Source organism: Podarcis muralis, chromosome 12, assembly GCF_964188315.1.
Source record: "Podarcis muralis chromosome 12, rPodMur119.hap1.1, whole genome shotgun sequence".
In the NCBI taxonomy this organism is placed as follows: domain Eukaryota; kingdom Metazoa; phylum Chordata; class Lepidosauria; order Squamata; family Lacertidae; genus Podarcis; species Podarcis muralis.
The window spans coordinates 35,317,419-35,340,133 of NC_135666.1; the positions used below are offsets into that span (position 1 = coordinate 35,317,419).

A 22,715-nucleotide genomic window follows, 5' to 3' on the forward strand; every position below is an offset into this window, starting at 1 on the left:
AAGCCTTTGTGTCTTGACCTCTTGAACTTTGTGAAGAGTTTTTCTGGGAAGATGGTTGTACTGCATTTTGTTGTGCTCTGGCTTGGCTTCGTGTATAGGGGCGAGCTGTGGTTTTGTGGTCTGTGCCAGCCAGATCTGTGTAGGGATTGCAGGGGGGTGCAGCATCCGGAGGTGCCACCATGGTTTGGCTACTGGATGGTATCTGTAATTCATCTGTGGAGAGGGTCTGGGTTTGGGTCTGGTGTGGTTGATTGGTGATGGCGTTCTGTGTGCCTCTGGCTCTGGTGTCAGTTTTTGTGGGGAGGGCTAATTTCCAGATGTCTGGCAAGCGGGATGTGTCGTCACGCTTGTTCATGTTGTGAGGGTGTTTCTCTATCTCGATGGCTTCCATGATTATTCTCTTGTGGTGATGTTCCATGTTAAAGAGCAATTTGGAATCTGCAAAATTAATTTCGTGTCCTGTTTCTTTCATGTGTTGGAAAAGAGAGGAAGTTTTTTCTTCTTTTTTGACGGCATTCTTGTGTTCTGCGATACGTGCATTTATTCGTCTGTTAGTTTGTCCAATGTACGTGGCTGGGCAGACTTTGCAGGGTATTTCATAGACCCCTTGGTTTTCCAACTGGATTTTATCCTTGGGGTTTCTGAGGATATTGGCTATTTTTTGGTTGGTGCAAAAGGCTGTTTTGATATTGTGTTTATGGAGGATTTTGCTAATTTTATCTGTAGTGCCCTTGATATAAGGAAGGAGGGCCATGCCATTGTTTTCTTCTGTGTCTTGGTTTTTGGGGGGTGTTTCTTTTTGGATTAGCTTCGTAACCCTGTTTTGCTGGTATCCATTGGCAATTAACACATTTGAGAGATTCTGTAACTCAGTTGTCAAGTGGTTTTTGTCAGCCAGGCGTTTGGTTCTGGAGATGAGAGTCTTGGCTACGGAGTTTATTTGTCAAATAAACAGCCTTTTGCACCAACCAAAAAATAGCCAATATCCTCAGAAACCCCAAGGATAAAATCCAGTTGGAAAACCAAGGGGTCTATGAAATACCCTGCAAAGTCTGCCCAGCCACGTACATTGGACAAACTAACAGACGAATAAATGCACGTATCGCAGAACACAAGAATGCCGTCAAAAAAGAAGAAAAAACTTCCTCTCTTTTCCAACACATGAAAGAAACAGGACACGAAATTAATTTTGCAGATTCCAAATTGCTCTTTAACATGGAACATCACCACAAGAGAATAATCATGGAAGCCATCGAGATAGAGAAACACCCTCACAACATGAACAAGCGTGACGACACATCCCGCTTGCCAGACATCTGGAAATTAGCCCTCCCCACAAAAACTGACACCAGAGCCAGAGGCACACAGAACGCCATCACCAATCAACCACACCAGACCCAAACCCAGACCCTCTCCACAGATGAATTACAGATACCATCCAGTAGCCAAACCATGGTGGCACCTCCGGATGCTGCACCCCCCTGCAATCCCTACACAGATCTGGCTGGCACAGACCACAAAACCACAGCTCGCCCCTATACACGAAGCCAAGCCAGAGCACAACAAAATGCAGTACAACCATCTTCCCAGAAAAACTCTTCACAAAGTTCAAGAGGTCAAGACACAAAGGCTTTAGCAACTAATCCACACCTAATGACCCACCTAAGTGGTACTCAGGATACAACTCAAGAAATCACTCAAGATATCCCTCAAGTAATTAAGAAACAAAAGAAGAAAAGGCACACTAGCCTGGGAACTTCCTCTCTGCCCAAGAACATTAGAGGCCACACCTCCTCAACAGTATTTATAGGAACTCAAACACTGAGATCCTGCTCTGTTCCAGTAACAAGAAGCCGAAAGCACCAGCCTGAAGATGACGAGTGAGACCTCGTCGAAACGTCGCCTAGACACCCCAACTTTTACACGGGAAGACACCCGAGGACACCAAAACCTGCATAGTATATATTACTATATATACTATATATATAACAATATATATATATATATTGTTTTAATATATAACATTAATCACTGGATTAGAAACCAGTGATTCAGAAGTGTGTGCCTAAGTGTGCCAGCATTCTATCCCAGACTCCCATGTTGGAATGCTCCTAAAGAAAAGCCCTCAACAATTTTAGAGCTACTGTGCCTTTAATTAATTTCTTCTGTGTTTAAAATGAAAAGTCCCGCCCCCCTCCGAGGGGGTAAATCTTTTATTAAAGCCTCCCAGGAACAAAAATGACAATTAAATGAGAGTTTTCAAAGGGCAGATAAGGCGTAATTTATTCCTAATCTCCGGCTATGCTTAGAAGAGAGAATGAAGGTTAAATCTGGTAGGAAGGTTTTCATTAACACTGGAAAGTACCTTTTGTTGAATGGTAAAGGTAAAGGGTCCCCTGACCATTAGGTCCAGTCGTGACCGACTCTGGGGTTGCGACGCTCATCTCACTTCACTGGCCGAAGGAGCCGGTGGACAGCTTCCAGGTCATGTGGCCAGCATGACTAAGCCGCTTCTGGCGAACCAGAGCAGCGCACTGAAATGCTGTTTACCTTCCCCCTGGAGCGGTACCTATTTATCTACTTGCACTTTGACATGCTTTCGAACTGCTAGGTGGGCAGGAGCAGGGACCGAGCAACGGGAACTCACCCCGTCGCGGGGATTCAAACTGCCCACCTTCTGATCGGCAAGTCCTAGGCTCCGTGGTTTATCCCACAGCGCCACCCGCGTCCCTTTTTTGTTGAATGGAACCTGTAGGTAAATCTTAGAGGACACTTGACTATGGATAACAACACTGCTAGATATTAGTACACTACTATGTGGAACCTTGGTGAACTCATGGGACTGGACCAGTTTCACAGAAAAGTGTTTTGCTGATAAATTATGTGAGAATCTTCTGTTTCACAGACACCCAGACTGCTGGAGAATCTCAAGCCCTACCATATAATATACATTTTTTGTGGTGAAGAATTTTGGACTCAGTTGTGGATTTGGTTTTAATATTGTTGAAGAAAGCAATAGGTTCTGGCTCTGCTCCTTCCAGTCCTCCTTTCCTTCTTGGTGGTGTTGGTTCAATTAATACTGAGCAAAATATTTCTCAGGAGATACTTTTCTTCCTGTTGGAGCATTCCGTCACCTTGCGGAGAACTGTTGGTGAAATGGCTCCAACAGTTTCACCTCCCAGGCACATAAAATTTTGGCAGTCCATTTGCACTCAGCCCTTCCTCACTGTCAATTGACTGCAGGAAATGAAAAGCTCAGAAGCGTTAAATGGCCCTAGCATGTAATCATTTACATTTACATCTTCCTGAATTGCATTCTGGCATACCCAGGTACAGGCTGCATGGTTGTTTTTTTAAAAAACCCTATCCCAACATCATCCAACCTGGCACTTGAATCATAAAGAACAGTTCCAAGACTCACAACTTGCAACCCACAGAGCCATGCATTGCCCACCACCTATTAGGACCTGCTTAATATAAGACAATCCCACCTTACTTTGAAGACAGAGGCAGGCACAAAAGAACAAGAAGTTTATTAAGCTGTTGGTGAATTGCCCTACACAGCTGATGAGCTGAATTTGGCATGATGATTCACAAGTTTTGCAGGGAAAAAACAATCAAAGGCAACTAGAAAAATATGGGGAGGAGTTAGCTTGTAACTCCCATCTAATGAACAGCAAACAAACTTTGCTGATTATTCCCTTCAATGAGATATATAAGATCCATCTTAATGGAAACAGACTCACTCCCCACCCTCCCAAAAAAGAGCCTGTTGGTATTTTATTCAGTTCTGGGCACTAGAAGTATGCGGGGGGGGGGCAGGTGTCCACATTAGCCTTCTTGCTACTTGCTACATTCAAGACTTGTTCATAGTCCATTAAACATCATAGGATCACAGTTAATGTTCCACATTGCTCAAGTCTCCATTTAAAAGCTCTCGGAAGAGCTGGTGGCATTTTGCCATGCAGAATGGGTCAACCTTCAAATCATTACCATAAATGCCTCCATAAACAAAATTGGATCAGCTACCTCATTACCCACATGAATTCTAGTCACACTTGTGCATTTGGTTAACCAGGCATTGCGGCTATTTCACTTCTCTACAATTTTATCATTCCCAATTTTATAACTCTTGGGTTTCCCCCACCCCTGTGGTTCCTGAATTAGCTTTGGGTGGTCTCCCTGTCCATGGCTATAAAATACATTACAATGGCTCTGAAATTATAGCTAGATTTTATACGATTGCAAAATGCAACATATTCTTGAGGTTATAGTGGCACACAGAATACCAAGGTAAAATACTGGCATTGAAGACTTTACATCAGCCTTCAACTGTCTGGTGCCCTCCAGCTGTTCTGGATTGCACTTTCTATCGGGCCCTAATAGACATGTTGGCAAAAGCCACTTAACATCATTGACAGTTTCAGATGGATTTTATCTGATAAGCAGCTCAGGAGTTCTGTCCATTTCAGCTGATCTGCACAAGCAAGATTTCTTTTGAAAGTCCTCATATATTTGCATAAATTGCTCAAAGAGTTTGGAATGTGGATCCAGCTGTTTCTCTATTGCCAAAGCGACTATTATGTCAACTAAAGCTTTCTTAACATCAAAGGTTGTGACATCAGCAGCTGAGACGATGGCAGCTAGGGGGCATGATATGGGCAACTGAGATTCTTGCATGAATTATAAATGCGACATGAGATGTCCAATGGAAATGAGTGAGAGAAGATGAAGGAAATAGTAGTGAGGCAAATAGCATAAAACATTTGACACTTGTGGCCTGCCATTTTGGTGAGGCTTCAGATGGTTACTGTATGAAAGTATTACCATTACAGTGGTTCCTCGGGTTACATACACTTCAGGTTACATACGCTTCAGGTTACAGACTCCGCTAACCCAGAAATATTACCTCGGGTTAAGAACTTTGCTTCAGGATGAGAACAGAAATCGTGCAGCGGTAGTGCAGCGGCATCAGGAGGCCCCATTAGCTAAAGTGGTGCTTCAGGTTAAGAACAGTTTCAGGTTAAGAACAGACCACCAGAATGAATTAAGTTCTTAACCCGAGGTACCACTGTATTTTTATTATTCACCAACAGGAGTATGTGAAGAATGAATGATGAATAAGTGAATGAAAACTAACTGTCTCTCTCTTTAGGAACTGGATCTCAATCTGTGCAAACTCACAGCATCCTTTGAAAAAGCAACAGCAGAAAAAGTCAGATGTCAAGAAGACGTCAGCCGAACCAATAAGACTATAGAGCTGGCTAACAGGCTTGTTAAAGGACTTGAGGCAAGTAGGATATTCATTAATATCATTCTCAGGAGTTCTGATCAAAGCAGGTGAACCTGTATTCAAGAGAAGGGTCTTGGTGAAATGAAATATTTCTGGAGTGTCAGGTTTTAGATGCCTGAAATGAGAGCCGCTTTAAACTAACAGGAAGAGGAAAAATGCTAACCAATATGGCGACATGGATATTGTGCAGGCTGCCCCAGCAAGGAGCACCTTGCTTGCTCTCCTTCCCTACCTACTGGAGTGGTGTAGGTTAATGTGTGCACACGAAAGGATTAATTTGAGGCAGAGTTTATTGGAGCTTAGCTCCAGAACCAGTTTTCAGTACCAGGACTGAACTCTGTGAAATAATAACACATTTCCATTGAGCAGAAGAAGACTCTATCTTACTACTTAAGTAATCGTCCTCATTGCTCCTTATTATCCATGACTAAAGTGTGCACCAAAGACTTCACCTTCCAGTTACATGCAGCAGTGAGACTCCTTGATCTGAACTCTAGGAGAAAGTTTGCTACTTATTGGGAAATTATTGGGAAAAGCAGCTTATATAGCATTCCTTCTCTCTCGTTGAATAGAAGATGTAGAGAATTATTTTAATTTTTATTGAACAATAGATGGAACTTCATAGATGATGGCTCCTGGATGGTTCCTGAAAAGTCTGGGTCTGTTCAGGCTCCAATAGCTAGGTTGGTTAGATTAGAGATTGCCTGGGCTAGAAATTAACATCATTTTTTTTAACTGGGACTTCATCTTAATCACCATGCGCTCCACCACCAGACATACTTAAGAAGTTCATTTCCATATGTCCCAGTGAGATGCTAAGATAATTGTTTATTTATTCCTTTAAGGAGCTCTATGAGTACGCACACTTCAGAACTCTGGAATAATTATACTGTAGAAATTTATTTTTTGGTGGGTGGGGAGATATTGTTGCAGGTGCCTTCCCCTACAGTGTATTTAGCCTAATTGGCTATCCAGCCCTAGACATTATGCTGCTGTTTTTGCATCATATGCGATATGTTTGCTCCGTGGGTTGTATATCCCCAGAGAAAGGTCTCTGTAACTAAGTCGCTAGATCTGTACAGAAAAGTGAACACTTTCTGACAGCATAGTCAGCCTTTGGTTAATGAGCACTGAGACTGAATAATCTTCAGGTCAGGACAGAGTCATTTTGTATCCACCCACAATGCACTTAACCTTTGGATAAGTGGGCTACAGTCAGTGCATTGTTTCTTATGTTCATAAAAGGCATTAATCTTATTCTAATAAGTATAGAATATACACTTAATTCAGTGTTTCCCAAACTTTTTTGGGCAACGGCACACCTGTTTACTGAAAAAAAATCTCACGGCACACCACCATTAAAGCCCCGCCCCGTGACGTCAGCGCGCAGCGTCACGCCGGGAGGGACGCACGAAAGTGAAAGTTTTTTCCCTCCCCCTTGCCGGGGAACCTCCAAGCTTTGGGGGTGGGAGGAGGCAGCAGAGCGAGGGACTGAGGGACGGCGGCAACTGAGGCGGCGGCGGCTGTTGTGGTGGTGGCGGCGATAGCGGGCGGAGGAGGGGGCAGCGGCGGGGCTTGAGGAGCCGTCGCCGGGAGTTGCTGCTGCTGTTGTTGCTGCTGCTGCCCGGACATGCCGGCCTCCTCCTCCTCCGCTGTCTCGCGCTCCTCCCTTTTGCACGCGCTGCCCCGCCGCTCGGCACCACCACCGCGGAGCCGCCCCCGGCTCGACGCGGATCCTCGCCGCCGCCGCCTCTCACCGCCCGACTCGCCCGCCTCCCTCCCACGGCACACCAGCCAATGTCTGACGGCACAGTAGTGTGCCGCGGAACACCGGTTGGGAAACACTGACTTAATTAACAAAAAAGCACACCCTCTATAAGGAGTTTAGTTTTCTAATTATTTCCATCTGCAGAAAAGCATCTTCATATCAAAAGAGATGATGATTTAATGGTTAGTTTGCACATAGTTGTTTTAATTATTTAATTATTTATTTAATAATTTTAACATAATGGCACTAAGCCAGTGAAATCAGTGGGATCCAGGGAACCCATTTGTGTGTATGGGAAAACAGACAGGCATGCACAGAGAATGCGCACAAGGAATTTCAAAAGTGGTTTGTTGGTCGTTCCTGCAACCCATCGGAAGCCGTGCCTTGGTTTTTGAACGGTTCTGGGAGTCAATTGGACTCCCAGAACGCATCGTGTTCAGCAACCAAGGCAAAACTGCATAGCAAGAGTGGGAAGTGTTTGGACGTCCAGATCTTGATGAACTACAACTTACCTTACTCCTAGCAAGCATGACCAGTGGCCGGGGATGATGGGAGTTGTGGTTCATCAATACCAGGTAGGCCAAAGGTCCCCATATCTAATGTATAGGATTGAGCTGTTGGAAACCAGTAGAATGCACAGGAGTAAGTCTCACTGGAATCTATGGTCTTACTTATGATTAAACCTGCGTAGGATTGCACTGCTAAAAATAATACTATTAGAGCTGAAGTGCCCTGCAGCTTGCATTCCATTTACTCCAGAGTAGTTTTGAAGGGAAAATTGCATTGCATCAACATTATAAGTTGGTAAAAGATTTTTTAAAAAAGAATTGCATATCCTTCATTGGGTCCTGCAATGCCTTGCTTATATCTTGAGTTGCTACTGTGTTAGAATTCTCCAAGTTTCTGTTACTACCAAACAGTGACAGTCCTCTCCACTTTAAAAGTACTTGTGTAAGCTAAGAAAGAAAAAGAAAATATAACAATTAATTGAGAGCATCAACACTTTTCCTCAGAGAATAAATTCTTTTTGACTTAAACAGGAGACAGTTAACTTCTGAAAAGCATCAAGACTGATGATTTTGTCTATATGCCATTGACCTGGAAGCTCAACCATTCAGACTAATAAATCAGGCAATTTATATTTAATCATTAACTAACTCCCGAGCTGAACAGCTGTTCAAAATTAGAAATGGGTCACCCCGGCCAGGATGATATTACAGGCAATCTATAATGCATTAGAATAAAATTATAGTGATTTTTAACTGTCTGGAAATTTATTACACTACATGTTCCAACTCTTAAACCCTTGTTAGCCAATGTCACTTGTGATTTATGATGCTGGGGTGGTACAGTAAAATTACTGAAGATTTAAATAGACAATCATTCTATGTTTAGTAAATCTTCAGATTTCAAAGCTAGTTTGTAGAATGAGGTAGGTGCACTTTATTGTTTATGACTTACCAGCCAGTGACAATGAGGGAAAGAGAATGGATAAATCAAAATTCCCTCCTGCAAGTTAATGGGTTTGTTTGGTTCACTTCAGCTAGTGATTTAAGAAAGGAACTAATAGGTTCTGTAAAAGATACCAGATAGCAAGAATGTTTTATATTGAAATAATATAGAATTGTGGAGTGTAATAGCTGCTACTTTAAACAGCAAAAACTGTTGTAATCTCCTTTGCTGGGCATACTTTCTGCATATTGAAGTTCAGTTTCATAGCTGTGTTTTGAAATTTCAGCTTCATTCTCTGAGAGCCTGTGAATGTGTAGCTGTTTGTTTATTGATTATAGGATTTGTATCCTGTCCCTCATCACAAGTGGTGTCAGGGCAGATCACAAAAAGGGAACAATATAAAATTTTTAAACCATGATCACCACTCCATTTATTAAATGTTGCATTATGGCCATGTTACCATGTGCATGACATCTACATTGCAAGCACTCACACCACCAATTGGGAAGACCTGGTGGAAGAGGAGACCTTCAGTTGGCGCCACAAGATACACAAAGTAGGCACCAGCCGAAGGCCCTCTGCCAAATCACAGATCTTGTTATAACACTGGGGTTTCTTCCCAGCAAGAGGTTTGATGGGCACCTAAGTTTTGCCATGGGTACGAAATGATTAGACAGATCGCGTTTTTGTACGTATCTCTGCTTAATATGTGCTAAAAGCTGTTAATGGGTTGGCCAGCAATGATAGCCCCATATGGTCTGGCTTGGGACCTTGGACCTCACTGACAACCATGGGGCTGTCTCAGTATATCATTGATTCATCACATGTTGCTTGGCATACCTTTTTTCCTGGTCTTTGCCATAGAGCATATTACTAATGCTCCGTTGATTGGTGGACTGTTTATGTGTTTTGTCTCAAATGCACTCAACCTGCCTAAATCTACTGTATTGATCTTCACATTTTGGCAGAAACTCTAATCTGAGACAAAAAACAAACCACTTGTGTGATTTCCCCATGCTATTTTATAATTTTGTCTTTCAGTCTGAAAACGTTCGCTGGACCCAATCTATTAAAACATTTGAAGCGCAAGAAATAACAGTGTGTGGGGATGTTTTATTAACGGCAGCTTTTGTTTCTTACATTGGATCCTTTACCAAACCCTATCGCCAAGAGCTGATGGAACGCATGTGGCTTCCATTTCTGAAATCTCAAGAAGTGAGTGTTTGCAATGCAAAACTTGGTATGGAACTCTTGTGTCTCTGGATTCTGTTTCAGCATGGTGTTGTTGTTTTTACGAAAATGCAGTTCAGCTTTTCTCCAACTGAATGCAATTTATTTACCCAATGTGCCATTGCCAAATAGATTATGTCTGCCCTTATTCACAATACCATCTTGTTGGCTCTTTTGTTAACTTTATTATAAAGTTATATTTCTCTTTGCTTCAAAGATTCGCATTCCAGTCAGTGAAGACTTAGACGTGATTGCCATGTTGACGGATGATGCAACAATTGCAGCATGGAATAATGAAGGTCTGCCCAGTGACAGAATGTCAACCGAAAACGCCTCTATTCTTACAAACTGCGAGCGCTGGCCACTTCTCATAGACCCTCAACTTCAAGGAATAAAATGGATAAAGAATAAATATGGAGCTGACCTTAAAATCATACATCTAGGACAGAAGGGGTATGTGTGCATTGAAAAGGTACTCCTATGCATAAATGACAACATGATACATTTCTTTTCCAGACAAGGTGGTTTTTAACCTATATAGTCTAAAGTTGGCATTGCTGCTTCAGAATAGATTTCCTCTCACTTCTGTTTAACTCTGTGCTTATCAAATCTGCCACTGCAGGGAGCCCTCCTAGTTCACTGAATGTATCTCAGGTGCTTCACTGCAATGTATAAAACTGTTAAACTTGAACGCAGGCATCGGGTAATGCTCTCTGGTAGCTGTTTTCCAGTGCTACGGAACAGGAGGTCTCTGATTTGGCCATTGGGATCCTCCCTCCATCAAGGATACAATTGTTCAAGCTTCCTCAGGTGTATCTAGGGCAAAACAAAAACAGGTAGCCTGGACGCTTTCACTTTTGCATGAATCCAAAGATTGAGCAGGGAGTGGAAGCAAGGAGCCAGATCATCACTAGCCTACTGTAAGGTTTTTGTAGGATGGGAAGCTTTGGGGAAAGTTTGCTGACCTCTCTTGTGCTGTAGCGTAGAACACTCTTATATTGTGTGTGGGAGGGGGGAGTCTCTCAGTGCTCGCTCCCCCCCCCCCTTGATCCATTCAAGATTCCTGCTGGGAAGGGGAATAGAGAGGTATGTGCCACCACTGACAACAAACAGTCCCATACAGAGAGAGAAATTCAGAAAGCAGTAGTGTCATATAACCCAAATTTACTTACATGGGTACTTCTGCTGCACTACCATTCCCCCTGCTCATCCACGTCAGATTTCTTCACTTCCCAGCTTCCCAAATTTCTTCACTTTCTACAGACGTTAGTAATCCACCCGTAGTATCATCTTCTAATCCTATTTTATGTTGTTACATAAAGGTTCCTGAAAACTATTGAAAGAGCTTTGGCTTGTGGGGATGTTGTCTTGATTGAAAATTTGGATGAAGCAGTAGACCCTGTCCTTGATCCCCTGCTTGGAAGAAACACGGTTAAAAAAGGGAAGTAAGTACCTTCTGGAAGAGGTAGATGATGCTCCTGTGCCTTTTTATGTATTGTTCCTTTAGGCAGTGCATTGTGAAACAGGTGTATTGATACTGGAAATATGGATGTGGCTCTTGGAGAATCTAAATCTTTATGCAAACATCAGAATCCTAATAGAAACAACGTAATTTATTGATACACTTATTGTCCCTAGTTAGGCACAACAGAGTCTGAACACTGGTCCACCTAACTCGATGTTATCTAACACTGTCTAGCAGTGTCTCTCCAGAGTTTTAGACATGGGTCATTCCTACCTGTATAGAGAAGTTTTAAACGTTTGTTGCTTCATTGTGTTTTTAGATTTTGTTGGAAGCTGTCCAGAGTGGCAACCTCAGTCAGATGGGCGGGGTAAATAATAAAGTAGTTGTTGCTGCTGTTGTTGTTACCAGCTATATCTGGCATTGATTACTACCTGTACCTGGCATTGACTAGGAGAAACACCTGTCTGAAACCCTGGAGAGGTGCTGCCAGTCATTGTAGACAATATTGAACTTGGTGGACCAGTGGTCTGACTCTGTCGTTCCTAATTGTGCCCATTCAAATAGTCTTCCATTTAGTTGAGAAAAGTTGTCTTAAAGAAAGGGAAATGTGCCACCAGGAAATTAAAAGTTTTGGGTTCTCACAATATATTCTTGACAATAGGCCTACATATACAACATGTGTGGGTGTATATCTGGGGGGATGTGTCGCTGCTTGACCAGCTTGCAACCTCCTCTCACTCTTCCCTCCACCTCCATCCTGTCTCCCTTTCACCCTGCCTTGGCAACCCTTTAGACTTTCTCCTTTCCACTTCAGCAGTTGCTATGGATCCCAAGGCTCCTGCCTGAGGGAGGGAGTGATAAACCCTCCAAACCAGGTGCCACTTACCTGTGGGGAAAGACATTAAAGGTACTAAGGAGGGACAGCTACATCTCTCCCCACACTTCTTAAACCTCACCAAGCGGCCTCCTCCCCTTAGACTTTCTCCTGTGAGGAAGAGGGAGGTGGTCCAGGTGAGCCATGAAGGAACACTCCACTTTCTTTAGACCTTCTCCCACAAGGAGAGGAAGGAAGGGTCGGTGGCCCAGGCAAACCACAGACAAACACACCACTCTCTTGTGTAAGAGCATCTTGTGTAAGAAGGCAAAAGGTTGTAGCAGCCGAGGGAAGCCATGAAGGAACCCCCTGTTAGGATATAGTTCCGTTCCACCTTTAGAACAGGCATGTGGAGTTATTGTATGTCACATGTCTGTTTACTTCCAGCACAGTCTGCTGGGTACGTCTGTTATATATAGCTATTGCTATACTGCTGTTTTGCTCGGACACGAAGGGAAGCAGACATGTTTTCCCTTTGTTCCTGATGCTGAATAAATGCCTGTAAATATGCTTACATATGCCTCTTCCGCCACTTCCGTTGTGAAGATTTATTCCTTCTGCTGATTAGAGCGTGCTCAGTCTCTGAAGGCTTCTGAGGCTTGAGTCGCTGCTAGATGCTGTTCCGAGAACCGGATTTCGCCCGGCTGCTGGCCTGTGGCTGGAGCCAGCTGGGGGCCTGCCAAATGCCCCCGTCTCCCCAGACGCATCCCAATCCCCCCCAACCCCCTTTAGACCAATGTTTCTCAAACTTGGGTCTCCAGCTGCTTTTGGTCTACAATTCCCATCATCCCTGACCACTGGTCTTACTAGCTAGGGATGATGGGAGTTGTAGTCGAACAACAGTTGGAGAGCCAAGTTTGGGAAACACTGCTTTAGACCTTCTCTCATGAGGAGGAGGAGGGAGGCGGTAGGCTGCAGAGGTAGAGTCACAACAGCCTAGGACAGCTCTTCGCCAGCCATCCTGCTTGGAGGAGAAGGCTGAAATGGCATAATTTGTGCAGGGGCAGCAGAGCCCCGATCTGTTGTGACAGTTCTCTTGTAGCTCGCCTGGACCATTTGTTGGGCCACCTGCTGCTGCTGCTGCTCTGTGATGGCCTGGCAGCTCTCAGAAGATGGTCATATTGCTGTAGTTCACAGAGCCACCTGTCTGTGACTTAAGGAAACTGCAACATGACAAGACTTAAAATTGCATGTATGGAGATGGGGATGGGGACATTCTTTGAGTTTATGTGAACTACATTATTTGAACTTTTGTGAACTTAATTGTCATCAGACACTTAGGTGTATTGTTAATTGTAAATGATAAATTAATACAAGGGTATAGAGGATTTTTTTTTTACATTTTGTTTTTTTTTGTTGAAGTTGGACAAACTTGTGCCCAATCACAGCTACAGTCAAATAATTTCCCCCATTTGATTTCAAATACCATATTTTCCCATTTATAAGATGATATTTTTTCCTTAGAAATAATAGGCCAAAATTGCGGGTTGTCTTATACACAGATAGCAGAGGGTGGATGGGCGATTGGTGGCAGAAGCCAGCAGGAGATTGGCAGCAGTGATTGGGCATGTGATTGGTTGCTGTGGCAACTGGGCAGTCGATTTACGGCAGTTGGCAGCGAGTGTGCAGACAATTGTTGGCTGTGGCGATGTATGCAATTTGCAGTGGTGGGCAGGCAGGCTGTGCCCCCCCCCAAAGAAGCTCAATGACTCTGGGCAATCCCCCCCCCCAAAAAAAAGCTCAATAACTTTGGACAATTCACCCCCCTTTTTTTGTTGCGGTCCCAAAAAATAGGGGTCGACTTATACATGGGGGCGTGTTATACACAAAAAAATACGGTACTTTTTTTACTTAGACAAATCTTGGGCTTACCCCCCAGGTCTCCTGATGCCTCACTGTTGGTGGTTGGGTGAATTGTGGGGCTTTGGCTACATCTGTAGATGAATTAAATTGGTGTGTGTGTGTGTGTGTGTGTGTGTGTGTGTGTGAATGAGAGACGAGGGGATCTTCCAAATGAGGATACACTTCACTAACAAAAGTGAATGCTGCAATAAATATATTCATTTCTGGAGGTGCCACAAGACTCTCTGTTGGTGTAATGCATGGTTCTCCCCATAGAATTGAATAAGCAGTGATTGATTTAATTGGTCTGTGCATACGACGTGAGTCCTTCCTTTCATTTTAAAAACACAATCCATTAAATAGTGGATCACATGTTGTACAGGTCTCAAGCACCAGTTTTTGCAGCAAAGTTTAGCAAAGTTTTCAACATTTTATGCTTCCTTAATTTTAGGAATTGTGTCAGTGTTTGTCCCTCCCCCCCCCCTTCCTAATAAAGAAAGACTGGAAAGAGGCAGATGATAGATATGGTGCAGACCAACATTTGAAGTTCATTAATAATTGGAATGTTGTAGAGTATGAAGTAATGAATACTAATTACTCCTTTCATGTCTGACAGCACCCTGTGGACCAATACATCAGCTCAGACTTTAATTTGCTTCTAGTAATGCTTTTATCAATAGTAAATTAATTCTGTGTTTGAAAAGATATACAGTTGAACCTGACCCACACACTTGCTACTGCTGTCATAAAATGACCACATACTGACAACAACTGGGTAATTGCAAATAATTAGATCCACTGAGCTTCAGACAATCCTAATTTTAAGTAAAATATATCTTACAATAGCAATCGACAGAAAGCATCGCTGGGAAGATTTATCAACTTGTGCTCCTTCCAAAGCAAATTTACTAGCTTTGCATATTGGCAAACCTTCTGCTCTATGAAGCCACTTCATAAAATTTTATCCTGGCTCCGTTTTATTAAGATTATTCTTGAGCTGAAAACTTGCTACGTTGTTGAAGATGTAGCCCTGCAATGTGGTGTCTTAGAGATGGCACAGCTGTTGTTCTGTGTACTAGTAGTAGCTTTGAGCACTGGTCTAGAGAGAGATATACGCATAAGATGTGGCTCACAAATATTGTGCATGGATAATAGCCATCCATAGTGTAAGGAGATATCAATACAGTTGTTATAATCCCCCCAGCAGAGCCCACCAATGACCTGAGCCAAAAATCCTTTTTTCACCACCACTAGGTAAGCCTACCAGGGCTAAGAAGAGGGCAGTTAATATTTGTTGGATTCTATGTTTTGCTATATATAGGTATCCAATATTTATCTGTCTGTCTGTCTATCTATCTATCTATCTATCTATCTATCTATCATCTATCATCTATCTATATATCTATATATCTATCTATCTATCTCCTGCTAAGGGATTCTACCATGAAGCAGTCAGGTGTTCCCACCAGTTTATGGGTGGAGTGTAGTTGGTAAAGTATTTAGAGAAGATTATCTAAGGGATGCGGGTGGCGCTGTGGGTTAAACCACAGAGCCTAGGACTTGCTGATCAGAAGGTTGGCGGTTCGAATCCCCGCGACGGGGTGAGCTCCCGTTCCTCTATCCCAGCTCCTGCCAACCTAGCAGTTCAAAAGCACATCAAAGTGCAAGTAGATAATAGGTACTGCTCCGGCGGGAAGGTAAATGGCGTTTCCATGCGCTGCTCTGGTTCACCAGAAGTGGCTTAGTCATGCTGGCCACATGACCCGGAAGCTGTACGCCAGCTCCCTCGGCCAATAAAGCGAGATGAGCGCCGCAACCCCAGAGTCGGTCACGACTGGACCTAATGGTCAGGGGTCCCTTTACCTTTTTATCTCTCTAAGTTAGCCCCTTGAATAGAGCATCTACCTGTAAATAATTTTTTATTTTATTTTTTGCATCTTGTTCCCCAGATTGTTTAGGATACCTGAAAGGAGCTTCTACTGCTTTTCTCATATTTTTGATTGACAGCAAAGTTATATATATGTTTGTGTACTAGTATCTGTAGATCAGAAAGACAGTCTCTCTGCATTCAACGGTCTTTTAACAACCAAATAGTTTTATTATTACCATAATTATAATTGAGTTTTCACAGTGATTCCTGTCACCAGAGGTAATTCCCTCTAATGCAACTCTCTAGTTATGCCAACACAGTTATGAGCCAAAGAGAAGGCCTGAAAAACAGATCTGTGTTCTGTGCTAAATCAGGCCTTCTGAAACATCAACTACACTTCAAGACCTTACGCTACTGATAGCATCAATGACTTGGTTCAAACATAATGCTAAATCATATTTTTTTTAAATGAGCCTCAACTGCACAGGCCAAGGAAAAGGGGGGAGGCTATGAACCTCAGGGACACTGCAGCTCAGCCTCATAGCATTATATACATCCCCTCATGGGATGCATTTAATAATATTTAACAGATAATATTAAACAGTTTCCTTCTATCTTAAATTAGACAGTTCTGTGTGTCTTTGTGCAGCAGCAAGATTATTAACTCACTTTTTTGATACATAGGAAATGCTCCTCTTTTTTTGCCTCGAACTTCAGGCTAGCTGTGCAACTTTCAGAATTTTTTCTCTTCTCCAGTAGTTTCACCAACTTGAACAGTTGGCCTGCTGTGATTGCTAAGTAACAACTCTACACCTGATATGTTCAGATTCACTCTCTGCATTAGCTGCTAGAGTTCGCCAGTTGGATGTGGAAGCTTTTAACTTCAAACAGCAGGCTTTGAAGCAGGGCTTTTTAGATGTTTTTTGAAAAAACACTTTCCCCCCTTAAAACATGAAGATACTGCTCACATTTTCTTTCTTTCCCAGGAATCTGCCTGCCACTTTTTTTCACCTTAAAGGTTCACCTAAGCTGTTCTCAAATGCAGTAGTTTGTTTGCTTGTGGGTTTTTGTTCTCCTTCCCCTCCCCATCAGTATTTTAGGCCCACTAACCATGTTCATTTGAGCTGTTTTTGTCATCCAAAGTCCTGGCCTAATTTCTCTCTAAAGTGTTTTGTACTACAGCTGATTTTGGGGTTCCCTTGAGGCTACTGATACCTCCACCTTTAGCAAAAATGGAGACAGTTTGGCTATTTTAAAAACCCAGATTCATAGAACAAGTTTGCTATTGGTACATATGATTAGACATTATTAGGTTTGCATATTGTTCTAAATGTTGTTGTAGTCAACCTGAAAGTGACCAATGTGTGGACTGGGGATTTTGTTGAGGGGACAAAGATGGAATTTCATAGCATGACATATGGAGAAGCTTTCGTTGAAAATGTGATAGAAAAGTAAACAGCAAGGTTTGTACATTTATTTTAGTTTTGCATTTCCTTTGACTGTAGGAGAACATTTGTGTACATAAATGACTTGACCCAAGGTCACAATATAAATCTGGGCTGATATCTCTCTGAGTAAGAGTGAACTCAGTTGCTTTTTCATTTTCCTCTAGAGGTCTCTACATAAACTTTAGATTCTCTTCTGCAACATGGAGGTGAAGTCCCAGCATATTTGTCTAAGAATTTTACTCACATCACCTATTCAAGGTTCTAAAACCTGAGCCCATGCTTGCTACACCATCATCTACTATACCATGGGTGGGCAAACTAAGGCCCGGGGGCCGGATCCGGCCCAGTCACCTTCTAAATCCGGCCCGCAGATGGTCCAGGAATCTGTGTTTTTACATGAGTAGAATATGTGCTTTTATTTAAAATGAATCTCAGGGTTATTTGTGGGGCATAGGAATTCGTTCATTTCCCCCCCAAAAATATAGTCAGCTCCCCCCCCCCCAAGTTCTGAGGGACAGTGGACCGGCCCCCTGCTGAAAATACTATGCTAGACATAAATGTCTGGCTGAATCTGATATACTGATTCTGTGGTCTCTTCTCCTACTTTTGGCTAATGTCATAGCTGACCCATAAGAGCAATAGCACAAACATTTATTTCCCCCACACCTGCAATTAACAAAAAACCCAACGTAGCTGCAGTGATAAAACTCACTGAGTCATTGTGCAGTGCTTGCCTTTCATAGCTAATAACCACAGAAATTGGGGGTGATTTATTACTTCTGTGCAATGAGCACCTATAAAGTAGAATCTCAGTGCAAGACTCCAGAACTCATTTTACAACAAGACATTTTAGCGTTGCGGTAGCAGAATATTGTTCCCCAGGTAAGGTTCTTGATAAACAAACAAGAACAGTGAGTTACAAAATTGCCCTCTTTGTTCTGTTGCTAATTTCTGAGCTCGGTCTTCCGTTGTCCCCCTGCATTATGGACCTGCAGTCAGCTTAGTCAAATGTTCAGCATATATGGTGCACCCAACCTTTTCCTACACATTGAAATGGCAGTGGAAACTTGTTCTTTTATTTAGCTTGATAAAATAGTACCCTACCAAAAAGAGATCTGTCCGTGCATGTCGATAGTTGTTTTGGGCTGTCTATAATTGGGTGCGTACATCCTTCAGAATGGAAGTTGGCACGATTTTTTTCTCCTTGGGGAAGTAGCAATCAACAGGGTGCCGCAGGTAGAGCAGCGTTGCTCACCAGGCATCCCAAAGGTGAGTGTCGCTGCCAGTTACGAAGAGGCAAGGCTGTCGTTCCCTCTGCTGCCTGCATTTTTACACCCTCTTGATCGAGGGGATGGGGGTGGCATCTCAGAATTGCCCTGCCTTCTGCCTGCTGCTCTACGCCTCTCCCCTTCCCCCCTCTGAGTGCAGAGATTGTCTCACTCTCATGCACCTCTTCCTCCCCGGAAGGAGCTGGAAAGATGAGGTGAAGGAATAGGTGAGAATCAATGGATACTTGCCTCTCCCCCTCCCTGTCACTAGTCTCTGATGCTCTGCCCCTTAGCAGTGGACCCCATAGCCCACTGGGCCCCTCCTCAGGTTCATCCTCTCCCCATTCTGTGCTACCCCTGGGCTCAACCTCCTCCTGGCTCTGTCAGCCCTTGACAATGTTGTCAGTGTCCCCAATGGCCATACTCCTGTTTTTAGCTCATTTGACATTTTTAGTTCATTGGTATTTTTAGTTCTCCTACTCCCCGTGTAGGTTAGAGAACAGGACATGATCCACCAGGGAAAGGGGGACAATAAAGGGGGATAAAAAGAGAAGTGAAATTATTCACGTGTGTTAGAAAACTGAACTAGCTTCACTTTAAGGGGTCAAGTTTGAAATAGGGAAAGATATACGGTATATGGGGAATCAGTAAGAAGTACTGTACATTACTGGCAAACATGGATGTCAGCACATTCCTCGCTACAAGCATGTTCCTCAGGAGGGGAAGAACACACAGAATACATCCTGCATTTCATATAATTAGTTTTGAAATGCAGATGTCCAAAACTGTTCATAAGTATCCCTCTTGCAGAATTGCTCAGTCTATATTTATTGCATCCTTACAAATCGTTTGTAACCCAAACAAAAAATTAGACAGATGTTTATTACAACTTAGAAAATTGTAAAGATGAATGGAAAAACTGGAAGCAACTGCAACATAATTTCTGTGTTCATATAAATAAGCAAATATAATACTTTTCAGCCTTTCTCAGACTAGTTCAGAAAACAGAGAAGTGGAACATGAGCAAGTGAAACCATTGATACCAATAGGAGTAACTGATGGACCTGGCCTTCATTCTATAAATTTTGGGTTAATCTGGCATCCTTATTTAATATCCTCAACAGGCTGCTCATGTCAGGTGCATTCTTACTAACATCAGAAGTGAAAAGTATTAGTGTTGGTGTCAATAATGGGAAATGGATAATCCCTTTCTCAAGCAGGTGTAGTAGTCAGAGGCATATAAGTGGAATGCACCGTCGTACAACTCTGTCCCATGTGAAATAGTTTCTGTGTTCATCGTAAGATGCTGATAAGCTGCATTAATCAATGCTGTGCTTTGTAACAGTTTTCATTTTAATTGATATCAGGTATATTAAGATTGAAGATCGAGAATGTGAATTCAACAAGGATTTCCGTCTCATCCTTCACACTAAGCTGGCTAATCCTCACTACAAGCCAGAGTTGCAGGCTCAGACCACACTAATTAATTTCACGGTTACAAAGGATGGTTTGGAGGACCAGCTGTTGGCTGAGGCTGTTAGTATTGAAAGACCTGATTTGGAGACTGTGAAGGTAAACCCACGTGTGAATTAGTCAGTTCCCTAGCACTTTCAGTGCCCTCTACAAAATCTGTGTATCTCTTGTCATTTGTACTGCTTACTAGTGAATATGATGGTATTATGGCATCACACAGTAAATCAGAGTTAGCTTTGTGACGGCATCACTAAGTGGAAAATAACGCTTTCCAGTTGTCTTTAGATTAGACTAAATGTGTACGTTCAGGGCAGAGAATGCATTTCCATCACCCGGCCAACTAATCTTATACCCTTTTTGTAGGGATTTGGTAGAAATTCAATTCATTTCTCATTTAAAGTTAAGCCTGTCTAACTCGCACTTCTTGAAACAATGTGTGTTCCAAAACAGAGCCATCCTGCCAGATTCACAATTTCCCGAATTTTGCAATGCTATTCTCAAGCCAGGTAATGTGTACAAAAATGCTTATACTGGGGTAAACTTTGCATAGAATGCATATTTTAGTGAAAATCACATACAGGAATTCATTATATTAAGGAAGATTGCATTGCAAAAATGGGTGCATTGGAAGAAATTTCATTCAAAACGGTACAGTGGTACCTTGGAAGTCGAACAGAATCCGTTCCGGAAGTCTGTTCAACTTCCAAAATGTTCAGAAACCAAGGCATGACTTCCGATGAAGCTCCTGCAGACAATTAGAAACTGCAAAAATCACGTCAGACATTCAGGTTCCAAAGAACGTTCGAAAACCGGAACAATCACTTCAGGTTTTCAGTCATTCGGGAGCCAAAACGTTCTGACTCCTAAGGTGTTTGAAAACCAAGGTACAACTGTATATTGATTCATCTTTGTGAAGACTTTAAAAAATATATCATAAACTGATGCTGCCACATGCCGTTAGGAGTGTAGGTCAGTGCTAAAGATGAATGTTAGAAGGATAAGCCATCATACCAAAATTTTAAGTGGATCTTGCATGCAAAAAATAATATGTAGACCATGCTTAAATTCCATTAAACTTTAATAAGCAGGGGATAACAACATACCTTGCATGTTCCACACAAGTCTGCCTGGGTATGCATTCAGGTGAACAAATATATAAGCTTGGTAGTACACTTACACTGTGATAGTCTGTTTCACACCCAAAGATGGCTGGAAGCACTCATAGGCACATACAATGCACTGTGAGAATAGGTTCTAAAAACTTCTTCTTGCTATCAGTTATCCACATTTACAACTAAAACTTTTTCCATTGTGTTTGCCAGTCTCTTTTGACAAAACAACAGAATGATTTCAAGATTCAGCTGAAGCGCTTGGAGGACGATCTGCTGTTTCGCCTTTCCGCTGCTGAGGGCAGTTTCTTGGGAGACACTGAACTTGTGGAGAAACTTGAGACCACAAAGTCGACTGCTGCAGAGATAGAGATTAAGGCACTTGCAGTTTTACTGTTTGATACTTGTCTATTTCAAAGCAACATGTTATGTCCATACAATGCCTCATGGAGAGAGCAATGTGCAAATCACAAGTGAAGACAGAAGGGGCGAGGCTTACTCCTTTCCAGTCATTTTGGCTCAGTATAGTTTGGAGTTGGTGGGGTGGGGATAGATAGATAGATAGATAGATAGATAGATAGATAGATAGATGATAGAACTCCTTTCTCCATGTTTCAAGGTTCACTCATTTTGATGATGGAGCGTTGAGTAAATGCAAAATAATGGAAGGCAATTTGTCCCACTTGGAATGGAGAGGGGCTTACCGTGGTGGTTGGATGAGAGTTGCTTACTTTTCCCCACTTTTCTTTCCTTTTAAAAAATGGGTGGCTAAACTCTAGCCCTTCCCTTGTTGTTGGGCTACAACTCACGTCATTCCTAACCATTGACCATGCTGTCTGGGGGTGATGGGAATAGCAATGACATCTGGAGAACTTCCTGACATGTTACTGAAGCCACTGATAGGGCCTACAGCATATGAACACTAATGAAAGGATAAAAACGTAAGAAGACTACCTTCTGCCACCATGGAAACCATTTCAGGGACTGAGTTACAGCTCGTGAAGCTCCAATTCACCATAAGTGGCTCACCACACGTGTTCATTATTTTGGATATGATTTCTTCAGATGTTTGAAGACTCTTCTAGAATGGAGGCCCGTGTCTTTCCATCTTATATTTGGTGTAGCTAATCCCTCCTCTGTCCTCAGTTTCAAGATAGATTAAAATCTGTTGAAGTAGATGCTAGATTAACAGCACAGCCCTATACATATAACAATGATGGTTTTCTTGACTTACTTTCAAACATGTTGTTCTACAGGTAGCAGAAGCCAAAGAAAATGAAGTTAACATTAACGAAGCCAGAGAACATTACAGGCCAGCAGCTGCAAGAGCATCCCTTCTTTATTTCGCCATTCATGATCTGAGCAAAATCAATCCCATCTATCAGTTTTCATTGAAGGTTCGTTCTCATCCTTATTCTGATACTAAAAAATAAACATAGTGTAGTAAACCTCATGAGATTTGCACTATTTTTCAGAAATGTGGAAGTGGAGCCACTAATACTCATGTTTAGGTACATTCATTTATATATGTACCCCAATTTATGTGACCAAGCACACTTTCTGAGTTTTTGCAGTACATTAAAAGCTTGCAGTAACTGTTTGATCACAAGAGTTATGGGAAGG

The 22,715-nt window shown here is 42.5% G+C and overlaps 1 protein-coding gene across 2 annotated transcripts in view; it reads left to right on the forward strand.

Moving 5' to 3' along the window:
* The window catches only part of DNAH11 (dynein axonemal heavy chain 11), a 157,638-nt gene that overhangs the window by 110,263 nt on the left and 24,660 nt on the right, over positions 1-22,715 (forward strand). For both annotated transcript variants that reach the window (XM_077937002.1, XM_077937001.1), the window contains 7 exons: positions 5,156-5,290; positions 9,555-9,728; positions 9,961-10,196; positions 11,066-11,188; positions 19,878-20,082; positions 21,306-21,470; positions 22,349-22,489. In XM_077937002.1, the coding sequence (XP_077793128.1) occupies positions 5,156-5,290; positions 9,555-9,728; positions 9,961-10,196; positions 11,066-11,188; positions 19,878-20,082; positions 21,306-21,470; positions 22,349-22,489 (1,179 nt within the window). The remainder of the gene's footprint in view (positions 1-5,155; positions 5,291-9,554; positions 9,729-9,960; positions 10,197-11,065; positions 11,189-19,877; positions 20,083-21,305; positions 21,471-22,348; positions 22,490-22,715) is intronic.